This window comes from Anguilla anguilla, chromosome 17 (genome assembly GCF_013347855.1).
Source record: "Anguilla anguilla isolate fAngAng1 chromosome 17, fAngAng1.pri, whole genome shotgun sequence".
Taxonomy (NCBI): domain Eukaryota; kingdom Metazoa; phylum Chordata; class Actinopteri; order Anguilliformes; family Anguillidae; genus Anguilla; species Anguilla anguilla.
In genome coordinates, this window is record NC_049217.1 from 18,490,186 (window position 1) to 18,511,631 (window position 21,446).

At 47.2% G+C, this 21,446-nt stretch overlaps 1 protein-coding gene and 1 long non-coding RNA gene across 4 annotated transcripts; one reads left to right on the plus strand and one right to left on the minus strand.

The window, feature by feature from the left end:
- Positions 1 to 2,799: 2,799 nt before the first annotated feature.
- Positions 2,800 to 9,271, minus strand: LOC118216909 (ORM1-like protein 3). Of its 2 annotated transcripts, none has more exons than XM_035398524.1 (4): positions 8,971 to 9,271; positions 7,603 to 7,791; positions 6,635 to 6,786; positions 2,800 to 5,566 (listed from the first exon to the last, which is right to left on the minus strand). In XM_035398524.1, exons 2-4 carry the CDS (start codon positions 7,774 to 7,776, stop codon positions 5,431 to 5,433), a joined length of 462 nt encoding a protein of 153 aa, XP_035254415.1. In that variant the 5' UTR covers positions 7,777 to 7,791; positions 8,971 to 9,271; the 3' UTR covers positions 2,800 to 5,430. The 2 variants fall into 2 exon arrangements, with proteins under 2 accessions (XP_035254415.1, XP_035254414.1); XM_035398523.1 differs by having other exon boundaries at positions 7,603 to 7,788; positions 8,971 to 9,270.
- Positions 7,725 to 15,608, plus strand: LOC118216910. 2 transcript variants are annotated; one of them, XR_004763101.1, is made up of 3 exons: positions 7,725 to 7,825; positions 14,665 to 14,816; positions 15,205 to 15,608. It is a non-coding gene; the product is annotated as an uncharacterized LOC118216910 (long non-coding RNA). The 2 variants fall into 2 exon arrangements; XR_004763102.1 differs by having other exon boundaries at positions 15,208 to 15,608.
- Positions 15,609 to 21,446: the final 5,838 nt, after the last annotated feature.

A 21,446-nucleotide genomic window follows, 5' to 3' on the forward strand; every position in this document is an offset into this window, starting at 1 on the left:
GCATTCAGCCCAGGGCTCATCCCCCCATTCTATTCTGGGGAGTATTTTCCAGGATTAGAGAGAGAGGCAGAGAGAGAGAGAGAGCGAGAGAGAGAGAGGCAGAGAGGCAGAGAGAGAGAGAGAGGGACTTCAATTCTCCAGAGCTTTCTTTCTAGTGTGTTCACCAACACTATTTGCACTTTAAAGCTGAAGACATGGAAAACAGAGGAGAATAAAGAAGGTAGTGAAAGAAGAAAAGGCCATAGTTTAAAAAAATGAATAAATGAAAAGCCCTTCAATTAATGACAATTAATCAAATGAGGAAGTGAGAGTCGTTCTGCTTAAACTCCTGAAATGTAGGCTCACTTGGCTGAAGCAACATAGCAAGGGGATTTGGGCGGCGGCGATGACGAGCGTCAGCGATGGCGATGACGTCTTTCCCGTCTGAAGTGAGTAATCATTAAAGGCTGCAGTTACACAGGCTCCTGAACGCACAGTGCAAACCACTCAGCCCTCTAAGTCCTGCATATCAACCAAATAACAGAAAACACTAACTGCCCATGTACAATTCATCCCTGTATTTCAGCACTCTGCGGATAAACCCTAGTCTTTGGCAAACCTGCATTAGCTGGGGAACTGGAGAAGTCGGAAAACGCTAGAAAAAGCCCATTTTCTCTGGCTCTCGCTGCCTGTGAAGCCACAGCCAGCACTCCGTGTATAAAACTGCAATAAAAAGTATAACTCAGCTGCAATTTGTCATTTGGTATTAGGAGCCCGACCACAGATCTCTTTATAGCAACCAGATGGTCAGCTTCTGTGCTGCTTCCATACAATCTGAAGCCTCGCACTAGGAGGCGACGGATGCTGACAGCACTTTATGGATGTTTACGACCGCTATGATGTGTCCAAGGCAGATCACTCATTTCCGCTGGCACAGTCCTCGGTCAGCCCGCTTCATGCATATTCATACAATGCATAAAATTTCAACAACTCAGTCTCAGCAACAGAGAGAGACAGAAGTTCCATTGTTAAGGATACGCAGCTAACCATCTGGGTAGTCAATAGAATCTGTGGCCTAACTTTCCCTGAGGCGACACGTTCATCCTTTTAATGCTGAACAGGCTTCAGGCTCCTGGATATTCTGTGCGGACAAAGTTGGCAACCTGTTTCCACGCAAGTGACTGGTCTCGGCTACCTAGCAACATCACAAACCAGCTGGCACCGGAAGCCCCCAGTCACACAACCATGGATACATTTCACATGGTGACGCATTTCCCAGACAACGTAATACATCATAAAGTGCTGGAATAATTCTTTGCGTGAGACTGACTGTAAAGTGGTATTCCACCAGCAAGTGACCCTTCAGGCCAAGCTGAGCTTGTTTCACTGAAAATATAACGCTATAAAAATGTGAAGAAGCCCTTATCCCTCCTCTCTCCCTTAAAAATAACTCATCACCATCATCCGTACCCTCCAAATAAAAATGTAGCGCAAGCCCTCGACTGACGCGGGGCAGAACCTGATTTGGCTTCGGCTGCGCTCCACCCTTCCATCTGCCAATCTGATTGGCGGGATGGTTTCGAATGGGCCGAATGGGAAAGCAGGGCAGAGGAGAGGCCGTCGATTGCAGGCCATCTTTCACTGGGTTGCTGGATTTATTATCAAACTCTGTAACCATGCAACCATCAGATTCCGTAGCCAAGCAACAATCAAATTCCGTAGCCATGCAGCCTGGGCAGAGAGTGGTCTACTCTCCTTACAGTAGCCATGCTCCCTTATTAATTTCCCATAACCCACCAATAAATACACCGAAGAAGAAGACGCTGAGGGCTGTGGGAAACACGGAGAAAGGACAGGGCATTGGAAGGGAAGCACAGTGAGGCTCCATCGGCACTGCAGACGCGCTTACAAGAAGCAGTGAGTCACGTCACACCACCACAATGACACTGTAAGTCTGCAGTCCAAAAGCTGTACGATCCTGTGCATGAAGCCTGCCGCAGCACACACAAGTGAAACACAGCTTCCTAATTCAGTCCCTTATTTCAATACTTCACAGCCTGTTGAGCTATGGAGACAGACCAACATGGCTGTGCGGCTTCACTTGATACAGCGTTTTTCGCAATGTACAAGATTTGCAGTCGTCACGGTAACAAGTCGCCAGAGAAAAGGAGGGAAAGGGCACTGTGCTGGTTACAAGCCAGCTTGCTCTGCAAGAACTGTCGACATCAGGGCAAAAGACAACACACCTGCGCCAAATAATCCTTAATAATACTGCACCGATGTGATTAAGTCATTACACAAATAAAAACAGGTGGAATAGAGGATTCCAGTCGCTGTATGATTGTAATAAAAAATAAAGTGGATTTGAATAATTCACATTATACTATAATAACACCTGTTTAAATAATCAGGTAGACAATAATTTATGAATTAATTTCTTCCTCGGGTATCGTTGTTAGGTGTCAGGACCCTGAGTTTAAGTGCTTTTTCCAGTAATGAGACCAGAAGTCATGCCACCGTAACCAAGTCAATGGTCTGATTCCAGACAGTTAATGTGGCACAGCCAAGACTCAAATCTGCCGTACCTACGCATTTCTAATTTAGTCACAACGAAGAACACAAATACAAATAATATTTGCCGCAGAGAACACAGAGACTTTTGTACTTAGATTTAGGCCTACAAAGTAAAGAGATTTCTCAATTTACATCCTATTTAGTTAAGTTGCAGAAACCGCATACCCAGTCCTGCAAAAGGTGATGATGTTCTTCTTGAAAAGGTCTAGGACGCACCAATCAGACTTCACCAACATGAGACCGCCCAGAAGATCATCGCCTACCCCCTGCCATGGCTACAACAGGTCTTCCACTTAGCCAGCTCAAAACAGAACACACATTAATGACCCCGTTAGCTGCAACGGTTACATTGCTTTCATAATTTAATCTACTGAAGCACATGAACTGCCAAAATCCCGGAATGTCAGTATAGTGCCAGCCCCCCCTCCCCCGCAGAGGAGCCCCCACCTCTCCGGGCACAGGCCCCAGACCCACCGGACGCACCGCGGGGCCCGGTTCGGGGCCCGGTTCAGAGCCCAGTGGCCCGTCGGCGCCAGGGCCTCACTCGTACTGCCACACAGTGCTACGGCATTACATCATTTTCACCCCAGTGACAAAACCCAACGCGCTCCAGCGCGGAATTCAGACCGCGGCCAGACATCCAGGAGGAGCTGACAGACGGACGCTCGTGCTGCAGATCGGACTGGGCAGCCCAGCCAAGATTTCACAAGCGAAACTGGGCCAGTGGAACTCGGCTGAGGCTGCAGGGACATCCGTTCCAACGACGGTGTAAACGACGAGGTGTAAACCTGCTGATCTGAAATAATCCACAGTAATAAAACTATACGGCACAAAATAAATCCCAGATTGAAGAACAGCTGGAAGGTTCTATGAAATTGTTTTTATAAACTGTAAAACTGTCACTAAGTAAAAGCCTTCCCTCTATTACACAATTCGTGGCCTGGCTGAAAAGACCAGGGCGTCTGCTGGTTTCTGTCCAGCCCAGCGCACATTTAATTCCCCTTTTAAAATGCCTTCTAACGACAGAGAAAGCCAAGCTGACTGGACACACTAAGTGACCAGTACCACTACAGGGTAAGCGCGCACTTAGCCAACATGCTAAAACTGCAGATGTACTCTGCACCCAGATACAGGCTAGCGTACAGGTCTTTTTTTGCGATGGCTATATCCTCAGGTACTAATGTAAATATACACTCATTTCAATGTAACACACTAACATGTAGGTCAAAATCTCCCGGGTGCACTTGTGACTGTGACAGTTTAAGTGCGTGGAGTCCATGTGACGTACCATCTTCTCAAAGTGCCTCGACAAAAAGAAAAAAAAAACGGTAAATCGGACAAAAATTGGAAATCAGTAGTCCCAGTGAGTCGTGCTCTGGAGGGGAGGTCTTGCACTCCTATCCGCTCTCAGCTTAAAGTTTGCGAGTCGAGACAACGGCGTGAAGTTTGGGCGATGGATTTGCCGCGTTTGCAGTCCGGCTGAAAGACAGACAGCTGAAACCAGGGGAATCAGCCCTACAGAAATGGGAAAAAAGTGACGAATCGTTTCGAGTTGTGCGGGCATCAGCGGAAGAGAGGCAGAGGTAGGCCGGCGCTGAGAAAAAGATTCTGATTGGGTCGTTGGCCAAACGCTCGGCGCGCCGTCTTCATTGTGTGGGGACCCTCATCCAGTCACTCAGAGATGCTCCAGGATAAAAGCAGGACTGTGCTTAATAAAGTGGCCACAGCAGATTGGACATTCTCCAGATTGACCAAGTAAACAAGAGTGATGACATGGCGAGGGCATTGGGGATTATCTCCTGCAAGGGACTATATGGGTGGGATTATCTCCTGTTTGGGACTGCATGAGTGGGATTATCTCCTGTAGGGGATAGCATGGGTGGGATTATCTCCTGTAGGGGACTGCATTGGTGGGATTATCTCCTGTAGGGGACAGCATGGGTGGGATTATCTCCTGTAGAGGACTGCATGGGTGGGATTATCTCCTGTAGGGGACTGCATGGGTGGGATTATCTCCTATAGGGGACGGCATGGGTGGGATTATCTCCTATAGGGGACTGCATGGGTGGGATTATCTCCTGTAGGGGACTGCATGGGTGGGATTATCTCCTGTAGGGGACTGCATGGGTGGGATTATCTCCTATAGGGGACTGCATGGGTGGGATTATCTCCTATAGGGGACTGCATGGGTGGGATTATGTCCTGTAGGGGACTGCACGGCTGCTCTTTTGGCAGACAGGCGTTGCTCCACCCACATGCCTGAAATGCAAACAAACTGTGCTTGGACTGACCCAGGTTTGTTGCCGACTTTTGTCACATTCAGACTGACGGATGAGTAAACTGATCCTGGTTCAGCAGTTGAAGACAGGAAATAAACACCAGAGCAATGAGAGCAGAGGAGCTCACCAAGAGGGAGGCAAGGACAACAGTTGTGATGGAAGAATTGGACAGTGACCTCTGCTGGTAGATTTAGGGTGAGGTGGTATTCTATGACTACAGACTCAAAAGACGGCAATGGGGATTCGTCCATAAATATCACAGCGGTTTTCAGCCAATTTCAGAAACCGCCTCCCCTACAAAGCCGCTGCTACACGTGCGTTTTGCCAACAAGGCCAATAAATACTGCGAAATAACTCAGAAGTTCGTCTGTTTGTCTGAACCCTCTTGGCGTGTCTATGCGACGTCGACCCCTGAACAAGCAGCCTTATGTTGAGACACGTCAGGTGGGCTGAGAGTCCGGGGATCGGTGGACATGTCCGCCTCCTCCTCCGCCTCCTCGTCCCTGGTCCTACTCATGGAGAAGGAGAGGGGCCACAAAGGGAGGGGCTGCCCTTGGAGACGAGGGGTTCCAGGAGGGGAGGGCCCGCCCCCCGCCCCTCAGTACTTGTTGATGCCGAAGATGCGGACCCCGTGCAGCTGGGGCAGTTTGGGAATGAGCACGGTCAGCAGGGAGACGGTGTTGACCACAAAGTGGACCCAGTCGTACTTGGTGTAAAAGCTGGTGAGGAAATACCTGCGTGGAGGAGAGGGAAAAACAGAGGAGGGTTACAGTGCTGTGGGACCCCATCTCCATCCGCTCAGCAGCAAAGCTCCAATAACACTAGCGCCAATAGCACCAGAACCAGAGGCTTCTCTGATAGACCACTGTTTGGGAACAGTGTGACATAAGCCCATGCTGCTATTATAGCTACCTGTAATTACTGGGATGAGTGTGCAGGCTGGTACACTGTAGGTATGTTTTCACTTAGGGATAATCACTAGGTGCATTGTGCATGCTAAGCTAAAATGATTATAGTAGCATGGGTATTTTAACAGTGTCTTTTCTGTTTGCTGCTCACTTATTGAATTAGTGGCTTCCTTGTACTTCTGCTCTTGTACTTGCTGCTACTGTTACATGCATTCAATGCCTCTATCCATCACAGCCTTGTACAGTAAGTCACTCTGAGAAAGAGCTTCTGCCAAACAGAATAGGGAATAAATAAAGCAATCAATCTTTGTAAAACAAATTTACACTCCCATATTCATACTTTCCATTAAGTCTGCAATGCCTTTGATAACGGCCCTGACTGGGAAGAGGCCGGCTTGACCCAGCACAAAGCTTAAACCTCCCCAAATGGAAGGGCCTCTCGGGAGCCCTAAACGTGTCACAGGACATGAGTGATAGAGCTGTAGGCCGACGGTTAAGCGTTGGCGAAACGGGCGGCCCTCAGCTGCACTGGCCCCAGCTGAAGGGCTGCAATGGGGGGCGGATAACTGATTTATGGGTGTAGGACCTCAAGAGCCAATCACAACAGTGGGTGGAGGCAGTGGAGGAGGGCTTTTTACACCATGAGGGGTGGATCCCAGCAATGATTAATGGATGCGACCATATATGGAGAGGTAGGCGGAGTCTGTCGGTTACAGATTGATGGACAGAAGAACATGGGACAAGGTCAGTGATATACACTACTGTGGGCGTGCAAAGGCTGAGGAGATCTGCCACTGACATACGTGCCTCTGCGAAGGCATGCTGGGATATATGAAATAGTGCAATCTGCTGTGGTGGGGGGGTGGGGGGTTAGGGGCGGAGCCTAGTACTCACATGACAATGGGAGTGATGGTGAGGAATTTGCGGGAGGCGGTGAACTGCACGCCGTAGTCCATCTGCTCCCAGTGTGTGAGGAGGCGGGCCTTGCCCTGGTCCGGGGTCTCAAAGGGGGTCCCCTTCACCGTGTGCAGTAAGAGGTACATGCACTGGGAGACACCGGGAACAAGGAACCATAAGCCCTCCGCAGCTCCTGAACGTTCATGCAGCCTGAGCACGCTACTGAACACGCGCTCGTTTCTGCAACCTGAAAGCGCTCCTGAACTCGCATGCGTTTATGCAGCACACTCCTGCACATGCACGCTTTTATGCAGCCTGAGCATGCTGCTGAACATGCACGTGTGAATGCAGCCTAAGCACCCACCTGCACATGCACGCTTTTATGCAGCCTGAGCATGCTGCTGAACATGCACGCGTGAATGCAGCCTAAGCACCCACCTGAACATGCACACATACATGCAGCCTAAGCACCCACCTGAACATGCACGCATTTACGCAGCCCAAGCATGCTACTGAACATGCACACGTTTATGCAGCCCAAGCAAGCTACTGAACACACACATGTTTATGCAGCCTGAGCACGCTGCTGAACATGCACTTATTTACACAGCCCAAGTATGCTACTGAACAAGCACACGTTCATGCAGCCAAAGCATGGTACTGAACTTGCACACATTTATGCAGCCTGAGCACTACGGAAGCTCTAAGCCCTTTCCAGGCCATTTTATCATTGTAAAAGCATCCCTGCTTTGATTTCATTAAACCTCAATACTACCCAGTATATAAAACAGCCCACAAAAGCTACAGACTCAATTTACAATCAATTCAGAAGCGACACTGTGGCTTCTGTGTGTTCAGGCTTACATTTTAGTCGTTGCTACGCCCATCTGAGAAACATCAACTTTCCCTGCTTTTCAAAGCATTTCCTGTACAGGCGAAGGCAGCGGGCAGCTCGGCCCTCTCACCAGGTTGTGGATGAGGTTGGTGAGGGTCCAGACCACGGGCACGCTGGCGAAGGGGATGCTGAGGAGCACGATGTGCAGCAGGCCGATGCCCAGGACGTAGGACAGCCACATGCCCCGGCTGTTCATCACCTGCGTGTTGGGGTTCACCTCGCTGTGCGCCGTGCCCACGTTCATCTCGCCCGGTGTCTGCTATTCCGCACACGTAGGGGCCACAGCGACGCGCGTAAGTAAATCAGTCAGTCAGCCAGCCAGGAAACCACAACGTAAACCGATAAAAAAGAAACGGGAAAGGCAATGGAAAAGCAGCAATCTGGTGCGTGTTCCCTGAGTCCAACTCTAAATTTTAAAAAAAAGTTGCCTAATGTTAGCATTACTGCACTGCATGAGCGACTTATGGACACGTAGTTTACTTGTGCTGTTAAAAATAGCTATTACCAGGGTTTATAAAAAATTACTGTATAAGGAATGATACTTCAGTACACCTTGCTTAAAAAAACATTTCTACAAGAGGCAGGAAAACGTACATTGTGGCAATAAGCACTGTTTTTAGACAAATACTGAAAATATACCGATTATATTCTGGACTTCACATTGCTACAGACTTATCTTTCTTGACTGGTAAACTTAGAGCATTTTGCCAATGTCTCGTTTTGTGCAGCCGCCTTAAAGTGGGGTCAAGTGCGGCCAGATCCCCCTTCCAACTCAGCTCGACATAGCAGTCTGCTCAGAAATAAACCTCACTGAACTGAGTGCTGAAATGTAGAGCATACTTTGAATGAGAGTTCGCAACGTAACATGCGGTTAGGATATTTTCAGCGGGCCTAGCTATGTCAGAATAACTCAAGTGGTGCTCCGGTGGTGCACAGCAGAACGGAAACAAAAAAAACATTCACTTTCAAGTCACGCAAAGAAGCACCAACAGGAGTACCAACTGCGTAGCCCATGTAACCTCAGACATGCTAATGTTTCACACGCTGATTTAAACTCACTTGGCTTCAATGTTTCAGAACTATTTTAGAAACAATGTCGCCTACTTCAGCTTCCCTGACTGAAATATCGTTCCAATAGTTCAATGTTCCACGTTATGTACTCGATGTACCTTTGGTTCAAAGGTAAAACAGCACTTGACACACTGTGTGCACAAAACAGCCACTGTGCGCCAGCGGACTTCAAGCACAGCAAGTGACACAGTTCCATGAGCGACGTAACGGTAAACGATTTAGCCTACTGACCACCCGTTCTCCAAGGTTTCCGCTATTTTGCCACACTGCTTCCCCCAGATTAACATCTTTCCCTTACGGTCAACTCGTGTAACTGTAAAATAGTTTCAATCATAAATAGTCACTTTAGTCCACGGTTAATACTCACAGATAGCACTTGCGATCCTCGCTGAAGACGTTAAAGTCGTTTCGTACCAATCCAGCTAACGCTAGACTACTTAAAAGTGCAACTACTGTGAAATCAGTTTTTATATTTCAAAAGTCAACTACGCAAAACTTAATTTCTCTTTCATTCCAATGTATGCTCAAGTCCTTGCGCGACTTCTGAGATTGTCTGTCATTTGTACTGCGTTTCATACGAAATGCATTGCTATTTTATTCCCCGTCACTTTGTTTCCTTTGCGAACAGCTGGTGACAACACAGCTGAAACCTACCACAAAACGTCATCACTTTTAGGGTACACAATATTCTTAACGTCACATGGGAGGGAGCCCTCGATGACTTATGGGAACTGTAGTTTAATTGTATTATCCTGTATGCTCGAGTGTCGATTCATGTCAGCATTAACTTCCACGCTTAAATGTATCGAGAGATCGCGAAATGCAGGGAGAGGGATCACCTACACGCACGCACGCACGCGCACACACACACACACACACACACACACCTCACAAACACACAACTCAGACCGTCACAAAAACACATAAGCGCTCAGACAGACACAAACATATGTTCTTTGCACAGACAGCAGTCAGCACACTACATGCTCATAACAACGAAGCCCTAAGGGGACTGCATGAGGTGTTGGGTGTCGTGATTGCGTATCATTTTCTTACACACGTCTTCTTTACATGTGCCGTCCCAGAGGGACAGAGTCAGGTTCAGCTGTGACAAATCCCCTCTGGTTGGCACAAAGCGGAGAGAGCACCTGCCGCAGGACACAGGTGGGGAGCTTTGATGGTCCCGGTCCCCCGATTCTCCCAAAACACTGGCGTTCTGACAGGCGGCTTTACAAGAGGCTAGTGATCAAGAGCCTGGCACATGAACAGATGACGCCATTAATCCAGAGAGCAACACAGGCGGCGCCCCAAAAGCAGGCATGTGCAACCTGCAGAGTAGCTAATCAAAGAGAGGGGTACAGCAATGACTTGTTCCAGATCCACAGCCTCCCTATTAATACCATATAGCCAACTTCTCACCCCAGGCTCAAAGGTGAGCTACCTTACAGTATGTTCAGCAGTTGGTCATACAATATGCCTCCATTTTTCTTCCCTGTTTCACAATGACAACTGTCAAATAGGTTTCTCTGCTGTTCTGTGGAGTTGTACTAGTGCAAGGTACACTCTCAGAAAAAAGGTATGAAAAAGTAACAAAACTACCTATACACATGTCATTGGGGTGATACCCCATACATAGGCTACATAAAATTGTACTCCCAGCCAGCAGTACATTTGCACTATTTCTGCCTATAAAAGGTACTTGTACCCAAATAGAACATTATTGTGCTTTCAGGGTACATTTGGGAAATGTGTTCCCTAAAGAACAAAAATGCACCACCGGTACCTCAATTTCTGAGAGTACGCTATAACGGTTATTTGTGACCAATCCAATTTTCATTCCAGATGATTTGAGCCCTCTAATCCGTTCCCTGCAATCAACGATATTACGTTCTTTCGCTTTAAAATACTGCTGCTGGTCCGTTTCTTCTTTCATCGTTTAGCCTACATGCTGTAGCATTGCTTAACAGCTTGCCAAATGATTTAAAAGCAAGAGCTGTTAGGTTTCTGAGTTCGGGACACTCTCCAAAACACCCCTTCAGTCGAAACTCTGAGCGTAACCTTACATTAACTTAAAACCATTTGATCCCTGTTGCGCCACCATCATAACCACCAAAACTGCTGGCTGAATGTGTGGTTACACCTTGAACAGCTGAACTTCCCACCTCAACAGGAATCGGCAGCTGAACTTCAAACAGTCAAAGCCTTTCTCCCTACTAAACGGCGTGGCCACGCTGTTCTTTAGATACCTGTAGCAACAGGCCCTTACGATGACCTCTCATGTCAGCTTAACTCTGTTTAACACTGGTTAGCATTAACAAAACACAGTGATACGCGATAAGGCATATATGATTAACCAAACACCGTGAATAAAAACATACCACGTCATACACTGATCAATATATTGGGTAGCATATCCAGCGTTGAATAAAGACCGTAAGGTTAACGTTAGATACGCCTGTCTTGGTAAACTACGTGAAATTAAAAGCTAATGTTGGTAGCACATCTTAACTTTACTTACTTATTCGTGTACGACACGAATCTTTCTTCATCTTTCTGGACAGTGCCTCGCTTGTCGAATAGCAAAACACAATGTTCCCCTTTAGAAGTTGCAAACACTAACATTAAAACAGCACCATCAACATCAAACAAGCACCGTCGCCTCCGGAAATGCGGGAGCTTCATGAAAGTGGAAGGCAGAAGCGTATGTGCTACATAGATTGTAGACTTTCACAAATATCACTAGACATTCAAAAATTGGAATCGATAAGAAATAAAGGATGAAGATGTCATTTTCATTAGTTTGTGTGCATGTACTGTACGTTTCACAGCACAATTTATAAAGTAGCCTAGCCTCTGGTTGGATGGGGCCCTGTGAGAGGCCTTGAGCAGGCTCAAAACTGCGGGTCAGGCCAGACCACAGAACTAAATAAATTATAAATAAATATTTTTAAAATAATATGAACGAACGATATGTTTATATCATAATTATAACTAATTATGATTAAGTTCTTATACAGTTCTGTGGTCGGGACACTATGATAGCTACGTTTTAAGGGCGGTTGAATTGTATCTCCAGAATGAAAAAGCACAATCTGCTTTGTTGCCAGCACAGATGTACATTATGCTGCGCTTGCCAGTGCTTACGCAACTATATTGACTTCTATTCTGAAAATGTATTTTTGGTAAATTCTATATTTAAACATGTTTGGCTTTGATTTATTGCGAACTGGGGTCACAGGAAAAGTATTAATTCAATGACATGATTTAGAATAATCAATATAGCTAGTTATTTGTATGGCTATGTTTTTACCAACTGCATCCAAAGGACATATGATCGATTTTTCCATAGATTTTCCAAATGCACAGTACTTCACAAAGTTGTATGTATCATATAGCCCTCCTGGTATTGTCCTATAAAATTTGCTGTTTCACCTATGACCTAGAGGGCAATCTGTAAAAAACAGTCCTGGCCAGAACAATGTTCCAGGCATTGCACCACGGGAATTACGTTTTCTCATACTTTCAACTGCAAAAGAACACTTGCTTGAATCTGTTATCAAAACTAAAGTACAAAGTACATCTCAGTAACACATATTAGAAGTTTTAAAATATTTTCTTTCTAAATGAGTTGGTTGTGAATCTGGTCCCTTCTCTTGAGGATGTGCATGGGCCTGTGTCCATGAAGCTGCTAATCTAATCTAGAGTGCTAATCATAGTCAATTCACAAAGTGCTGATCTAGGATCAGTCTCACCGTTAGCTCATAATGGATAATGCTGGCAGGGGACAGACCGATCTCAGATCAGCACTTTTAATCCGAGACCCTTAATGAACGTGGGCCGCAGTACGCCGGCGAGATCAGCGCCTGGGTTACTCAGCGTCGCCGTCGCTCTGATAATAAGCGTCACAATAGTCAGGCCCCGGCAGCGAAATTGTGCAGGACACCTTTCAACGCCCCTCTTCTGTCACTCGGCTGCATGGGGCCCAGATTACTTACACCCAGTACCAATTGTAGTACCTTGCCCCCCCCCAGGGAGGGCAGAGTATTTCTCCTCCGACAGGGATCCTTTGCCTCTGGTGGAGCTTTGGGTGCGCTCCTGATCCTGTTAGCAGCCCGGCTCGTGTGCATTAAGGCAGGCATTGTGCTGCAGAGAGCCCGGCTCGTCGGCTCAGCCCGCGGTTCTGGACGTACCTTCGGGACTACATTCCAACGGGGCTGTGTCACCTGCTATCAGAATCCTGAAAGCCACACCAGAGAGGAGATGGAGGAGGGCCAGCGTCGTTCACTGTGGCGGTGCAACTCTTGGCGGGAATGGTGGCGTCCTTCTGCAAAGCCTGGTGAAGAAGAGCCACATGCTTTCGTTGCGCCGTGTGTGTGTGTGTGTGTGTCTGTGCCTGCATGCGTGTATGCACTTAATTGATTCATCCATAAATAGTTCAATTACTGTTGCAGTTCATTACCTTGTACTTGTGATGGTGTGAAAAAGTCCTTAGCTGGCCTGGATACAGCCTCTCTCTTGTCCCACATCTCCATGCCTAACTGCAACCCCAACCCTGAAACTTCACTCAGGTTGGTGTATTAGAAAATGGCTGAATGTGAGCCTTGCATTGTGAAGGCTGAGGTTTGATTTATTGTAGCTTTTCATCCAGCACCTGCTCTAATTATGTTCATTACCACTCAAGTTCTGCATGGCTGCACTCTTTATAATAAGCAAACACCTGTCTGTGGGGTCAGTCCTGAGATAGGTAAAACATGGTTTCTGTGTGGAACACATATCAGTGTCTCCACTGCCTTGCTCACAGTCACACCCCCTAGGCTATTTAATTTGTACTTCTAAAAGTAACTTGATCCTGCAAAGGTTTGGTTTACTGTGCCCGCGATACGCTCTTTTTATTATCAATGTCATTGTATTCTTTCTCTTTACAACGGTGCATCATAGTTTAAGAGCATTCTTGAGTTGATACGAAGGATGCCAACTAATGAATGTGAAAATTTACTTTCTTTAAAAGCTGCTCTATATTATTGCAAATATTCTATTCCTTCCTGTCATAAGCATCTGAATAAGCATCCGTCTTAGTGGCCTGGATTCAATAAAATTGCCTTTGCTTTCTAGTGCACAAACGCAATTTGGTGATCTTGTTAAAGAAAACAGTCTAATTTTAGGGCACTGAAATACTCCAACTGAGATGTGAAGTCTGGAGCAATTTTCCACAACATGTTGGATAAAGAAAATGTCTGCTAATTCAAAAGGAGGAGAACAAATAGCCCCAACCTCCTCACTGGATTCAGTCCGACCACATTAAATTGCCTTCAGCACAGATTCCCATGTACACACTGTTCCTCTATCCATTACCAAGCAGTGGTAATGGATAGAGGAACTGTTTTCTCTGTGCTCTGCCTGAAATACCTCCTCTCAGGTTGGGGGCTGGGGCTGAAGACCCTCTTCCTGGGATCAGTGTTAGAGCAGGCTGAGGTAAAACAGCTCTTCCTGGGATCAGTGTTAGAGCAGGCTGAGGTAAAACAGCTCTTCCTGGGATCAGTGTTAGAGCAGGCTGAGGTAAAACAGCTCTTCCTGGGATCAGTGTTAGAGCAGGCTGGGGTAAAACAGCTCTTCCTGGGATCAGTGTTAGAGCAAGCTGAGGTATAACAGCTCTTCCTGGGATCAGTGTTAGAGCAGGCTGGGGTAAAACAGCTCTTCCTGGGATCAGTGTTAGAGCAGGCTGGGGTAAAACTGCTCTTCCTGGGATCAGTGTTAGAGCAGGCTGAGGTAAAACAGCTCTTCCTGGGATCAGTGTTAGAGCAGGCTGGGATAAAACAGCTCTTCCTGGGATCAGTGTTAGAGCAGGCTGGGGTAAAACAGCTCTTCCTGGGATCAGTGTTAGAGCAGGCTGGGGTAAAACAGCTCTTCCTGGGATCAGTGTTAGAGCAGGCTGGGGTTAAATGGCCCTAATTTTTGCCCCCCTAGAATTTCAGAATTTAAAAACAATAAAAATCAGAAAAACAGAAGAAATGAGCCATAAGAAGGAACATCTCTCATTCTGGCCTTGTTTTTATTAAAACAGCCAACAGGTGTCGCCAGCATCACAGTGTGAAGCACACTGGACTAACACCACCATGTTCCTCCTAGTCTGAGTGGACTCTAATGAAAATCAGCCAAGAAGCCACCGTCTATTCTCCTCTACTGTAACTAAAAACAAGGGCCTGGAAATTACAGGTAAGAACATATGTAAATATATTAAACATACACTATAATATGTATAAACATACTATTACATATACCTATATGTAAAACATCCTGTGACCCAGAAAGCCACACTTGGGGGCTTCCAATTTGCGGTTAGCAACAGGATGGACATCCACTCAAATAGAAGGCCTTTATTATTAACGAAGAACATAGGTTCCTTATCCTGATGTTGCTATCCTAAAGAATAGCTGAAGCAACCTGTGATAGAAGTTCACATGCCCTGTAATGTTTCTCAAAATTATACCAGCAAGGATAGACGTCCTATTCCAACTGCCCATAAAGCAATATTAAGAATATTGCACAGGAAGTATACTGATGAAACCTGCTTCCAGTCTAACTCCTGCTTTTTGCCTCATAGCAGATGCCCTACTTAATTTGCAAGTGTGGAAGAAAAAAAAAGAAGAAAAAAAGCTTACATTCAGGAGAACTTGAATAGTAACTTTTACCAGAGTTTCACTATTTAAAGCCATTGTGTCAATAACTTTGTGCAAAAAAATTATGGTCTGTAGGGGCTGTTTTTCATTGACATTCATTTCACTTACTCTTCAAGTTACAAGTACAAGTGTTTCTACTTTCCAAAGTATACATATTTCTGCTTCCCTTGGATACATTCATTTGGTTTTTATTGAGATTACTTTCTAGTATATTAAGTAATAAATGAGACTTTTTAACACATGCTAATTGTCACAATTAAGTACTTTACAGAACATTTTAAAGTCTTCCTCCAGTCAATGATCTAAGCCAGACTTACTGCCAGCCAGATTAGGGTCTGTGAAGAAATACAAACTACACTCTGTCACAGATTGCCAAACAAGCTGGTTAATTACAAACCAAATAGTGCTCTTTAAGCAACAGATATCTAATGATTTGCCTAATTGTTCATGGTCACAATATTGAGCTTAATTAAAAAAATTAACAACTAATTGATAAAATTGCATTGAAAGTAATTAATCTTGGCTACGTTTAAAAGTAAAAAAGTATCTTCGCTAAGATCACCTTTCCACACAGGAATTAAAGCAAGGGACTGTCCTGTGTTCTCATATCCTGATTTGTGTTCCATTAAAAGCTCAGTTAAACCCGAACTTGGTATTCCTTTAAAAGCTCAGTTAAACCTGAACTTAATTTTTTTTTTTTTTTTTTAAACATGAACATCTGTGCACGTGTGTGTGTGTATGTGCATATGTGTGTCTGTGTGTGTGCTCGTGTGAGTCTGTATGAGTGTGTGTATGTGTGTGTGTGCATGTTTGTGTGAGTGTGTGGTGAACAGTGGTCATGTGTGTGTTTGATTGCTAGTGTGTTAACATGTATGTGTCTGTGTGTGTGTGTGTGTGTGTGTTTGCTTGTGTTTGTGTGCTGATGTTTATGTGAAAGAGGTGCACACGGGACCCCTGCCATGCCTGTTTCTACGGCGACCCAAAGGGGGCTCTAACCAGTTCCCAGTGGTTCTCAGACCTCTCTCCCGGTTTGGGGAACAGGGGTCGGTCACAAAGGAGGGACATGTGTTCAACCCCTCCCACCTCCCACTCAATCTGCAGGGCCCAAGACAGACAGCCAATAAAACCCGGATTAGGAGGGCGTCTACACATTGCACTGTAGCAGAAAAGTTTCTACACCCCCCACCCCACCCCACTCTGCCCCTCCACTCACACACACTTCTTTTCTTTCTTTCTTTTATTCAGTTCTTCATCTTCTTCCTCTGCCTCGTCTCCTCCAAACTCACAGTATTTAAACACTCCGCACAAAGGGGTCTTAAGGAATTACACATTTGACTGAGGAAATCCAGCAAGTGCTAAAATCCCCTTCCTCCCTCCCCTAACTCTACCCCGTTCCCTCCCAATGTCCTCTTGCAGTAATTGTGTCTCCTCCATGGCATTCCTCCTATGGTCCTACACAAACACACACACAGACACAAACACACACTCTCTCTCTCACACACACACACACACACACACAGACAGAAACACACACCCATACTTTGGGCTTGAGCCTGGTTTTACAGAGACACACATGCTTAATATGGACATGGACAGTGCTTGTGTCTCTGTTGCTAATGTGCACCATGAGACTAATAACATATTCTGGGCTTCTGTGCCGTCTGCATGAAGAGGATTGCTTTGCGGTTCCAGAGCTGAATCAGCTAGGAAGCTGGGAAGCATGCTGATAATTTTATAAGCAGCAAACAGCTTTCCAAAGTGCTGCTCTTTTTGGTGGAGCGCTCCTTTATAGGAGCCAACACAGACTGCGTACAGAGGCCCTCCACAGGACAGGCCTGCTTCAGGAGGTCCAGGACGGGGAGGTCACGCTGGGTTGACAGGCTCAGCGGGCAGAAACAGGTTGCCGCGGTAAGCCCAGCGGGCGGAGGAACGAACCGGCTCTGGCTGCAGAACCGCCAACCGGCCCGAAAACGGAACCGCGGTCTGAGCGGCAGATCGGAGCGCGCCACACCTCCGGCAGGTGGAGGAAGAGGAGGGGAAAAAAACGCATCGGCTGTAACTCAAAGGAGCGGCCAACACTTCGCACGCCGCGGCGTCCGCTTCCCCGGTTCAGACCCGATCGGACCCGGATCCTACGCAGTGCTCATTTTGGACAGGACCACTTGAAGCCTGAGATGGGGGGGGAGGGGGGAGGGGGGTGTGCAGTTGGACAAAAGAGGGGAGGTCCCCGTACAACCCTTTTTTAAAATTAAACCTCTGAGCATTTCTTTTTCCCGATGGTGCTCCACACCTATTGGAGTCCGCCACTCAGCATTCCGGGAGTTGTGGTATTGAGCCCCGCTAATTAAAACACACTTAAGCCCTACAATTGGGGGGTGGGGGGCAGGATTTTTTGGGGGGGAGAGGGGATATGGGACGGGGGGCTGAATTCATGCCGCTTGTAAACACGGCGGAGGGAGGAGAGAGGCACGGCCCAGAGACTTTATTCACAAAAAGAAGAGTCAACAGCGCCCCCCCTCCCTTTAAGAATTACCCCCTTCAGAGAGCCTGCAAACACAGAGGCACAATACTGTGGGGTCTCCCTCCCCCCCCCCACTTCTCAATCACAGGCAGGACAATGGGAGAGCCCCTTTGCCCCCACCACCTCCAGACAGACACTTCTTTTATTGAAGTTCTTTGGTGTTTTAATCCCCAGCTTCCTCCAGGGGTAATAATGGACTCCCAGAGACAGCCTTTTCCAGCCAAGCCTCCAGCCCCCACCAGCCCCCACCAGCCCCCACCCCCACCTTCTCCCGCTGCTGGATCCATCCAGGCCGCTAACACTGCCCATTCCCCTGAGCTAAATGTGCTGACCACTCACTCTCAACACACACACTAACACACACACACACACACACACTTAACTATATTTAAATATAGCTAGACTACCACAGTTTAGCCACTGTACATCACCCCTGTGTGGGTTGAAACATGATCATTTCAAACTACCATACGGCACTATGGGCTTCTCTCTGAAGAGTCTCTCACCCTATCCCAACCACACCTGCACTATGGGCTTCCCTCTGAAGAGTCTCTTACCCTAACCCAACCACACCTGCACTATGGGCTTCCCTAACCCTACCACACCTGCACTATGGGCTTCCCTAACCCAACCACACCTGCACTATGGGCTTCCCTAACCCTACCACACCTGTACTATGGGCTTCCCTCTGAAGTGTCTCTTACCCTAACCCTACCACACCTGCACTATGGGCTTCCCTAATCCTACCACACCAGCACTATGGGCTTCCCTCTGAAGAGTCTCTTACCCTAACCCTACCACACCTGCACTATGGGCTTCCCTAACCCAACCACACCTGCACTATGGGCTTCCCTAACCCTACCACACCTGCACTATGGGCTTCCCTCTGAACAGGTCATATATATTCTTAGACAATGGGAGGAAAACCCAGTTTGCTGAGAGCTTCTCAGCTGGTGTAATACACACAAGGCTGATAACGTGGTAGCTTATGGTTGGGGGAAGGCTAATATACAGCATGCCCTCAAGTGACAGCCGGTTTGGCTTGGATGAAGTGAAAGAACAGGGACTGCACCTGGTCATTAGCCGAAGATGCTAAGGACAGAAATCAGGGATTGAAATTGGTCTATTCCACATTACAATGAACTTTCTCTCAGAAATGATGAGAAAAAAGGAGTTTCAAAATGTAAAATGCTGTGTGTGTGTGTGTGTGTGTGTGTGAGAGAGAGAGAGAGAGAGAGATAGAGAGAGATTCCTGTCATATGAATTGTTGCATACAACTCGAGCTTCTGACGTATTGTGTCATTATATCAGATCTGTGTGAATAGTAAGCCGAAAGATATGTGTATGCTATCATTTATCTTGTCCATTAGCACTGTTCACTTCAAGCAAACCTGATGCACAAGCACCCAATAAAGCTATGCTGAGAATGCCTTTGTCTGACCAATAGGTCTTTAATAATATGATGTAACAGCTTCACAGGTGTTGCACAGTGATGCTTACAAATTTGCAAACATTATAGATGAGAACTTAGTAATTACTAGTGGCTGGGACACCACCCTTGACCTCAGGGCTCTGTACCAGGAAAACGTCGTTAAATTCCTTGACTCTGATTCGCTCCAGTTGAGCTCCAGCTGGATGAGTGTCTACGATTCTAATTATCACTCTGCACTCTGAAAACGCAACCCAAATGCTGCAGCACCCAGTCACGGGATCGCTCGGAGCCAAGCATACGCAGATGTCTCTCCGTAAACCGTCTTTGTGACAGTTCTGTGTAGAAAAGCACCATACAAAATATATTCAACTCAAGTGAACTGAGAGGTTGGCGAGGCAAGGCCAACGGTCAAGGGGACCGTATAGCGAAAGGGCGGTCCTAATTTCAGAGGGCGGGGAATGAACGCGGCGCTCCTGGGACGCGGGGGGAAGCGGCGACCCCGCGGACAGGGTAATCGGCGGGTCGTGGTCGCGACCGCAGACGCATCCTTCCCCCGCTCGTCAATCATATGGCGCTTTCCTGCACAGACCTGTCACAGAGACGTGGGGAATGAGTGACGAGCGGGGGAAGGATGCGTCTGCGGTCGCGACCAGGACCCGCCTTTTACCCTGTCCGCGGGGTCGCCGCGTTCCCCCTGTCCCTGGAGCGCCGCGTTCATTCTCCGCCCTCTGAAATTAGGACCGCCCTTTCGCTATACGGTCCCCTTGACCATTGGCCTTGCCTCACCAATGTCTCAGTTCACTTCAGTTGAATTTATTTTCGTCAATCATTCCCCGCCCTCGTCAATCATTCCCCGCTCTCCCCACGAGACGAGCAATCCATCAGCTCCCGAGGGTGCGTTGAGTCCAACGCCTCGACCTCGCCAAATTCGAACGCCGGGGCCAGCAACCGCACCACGGCGCCGCTGATGGAAAACAGACCGCAATCGTCATGAAGACTGGCCAAGCTGGGGCGAGGCTTCATCTGATTGGATACCTCAGTAGTAAAACTGTTTTGGTAAAGAAAAAGAGTCTGATGCAGTATCACAGGACAGATAACCCATTATTCTCTACTGCAGGGGTGTCCAATCTCATCCAAAGAGGGCCGGTGTGGGTGCTAGTGTTTCTCCTAGAGCAGCACTAAGACACCTGAGTCTACTTATCAAGCTCTTGATTGAAGACCATGATTAGTTAAGGACTTGAATCAGGTGTGCTAGTGCTGGGCTAAAACAAAAACCTGCACCCACACCGGCCCTTTTTGGATAAGATTTGTGCTGTAATTGTGCAGGAATGGGGTTGACTGGGGTGGTGGGGCCCAATGTGAGATCTTCTCATCGGCCCCAAAATCCCTGGCAGTGCCTCTGGGTGAAGGTGCAGGACCTCATATTAAGTGAACCCACTGTGTGGCTCTTACCAAACCCCCACGTCACACCATCCTAAACAGCAAGTTAAAGGGGTCCCCTGGCCCCCACCTATGAAGCACACAGGGACATCTCCAGCCATTGCCCTTTTAATTGCGAAAGACGGTGACATGGGGTGGGGGGAGGGTTCAGTCGTTATCCCGCTTTGCGTGCAGCTATCGGAGCTACGAGGAGGAACGTCCCACTCGAGACCCGCTGGCGTGCTACTGGGGGGGGGGGGGGCGCCTTTTGATACGCCGGCAGGTGGAGGGGGACAGGGAGTTGTGTGCCAAACGGTGAGTTCACCAGCTCCAGCAGCAAAAGGAAATGGATCCCTCCTGCCTCCCCTCCCAATGCACTCTACATGAGTCAGGGGCGCCACCTAGAATGCAGTGACCAAACAGCACATTCCTTTGATCAAGTTACCTCGTATAATAGGTCCTTGAAATGAAAGATTTTACTGTAAATTATATTTATTTTTGAAGATGCCATAGCCCCAGAGCACCTGAACAGAATCTTGTTTTATATCCACGCCATAAGCCAAAGGTGTTATGAAATATTGGCTTAGCAGGTCCTGTTCTCTGTACTGATGAGCAATGCTTTTGATACCTTGACGGTGACACTCATATAATTGCGACTTTGTATATCAGTAGCTAACGGTACGCTTGCTTCCTACTTGAAATGCACTTTTTGAGGTCAACCTGGCTTGACGTGTCATGGAAATGAACTCAAACTGTGCGTACTATGAGAAAGAATGGCAGAATATAGTGCAAAG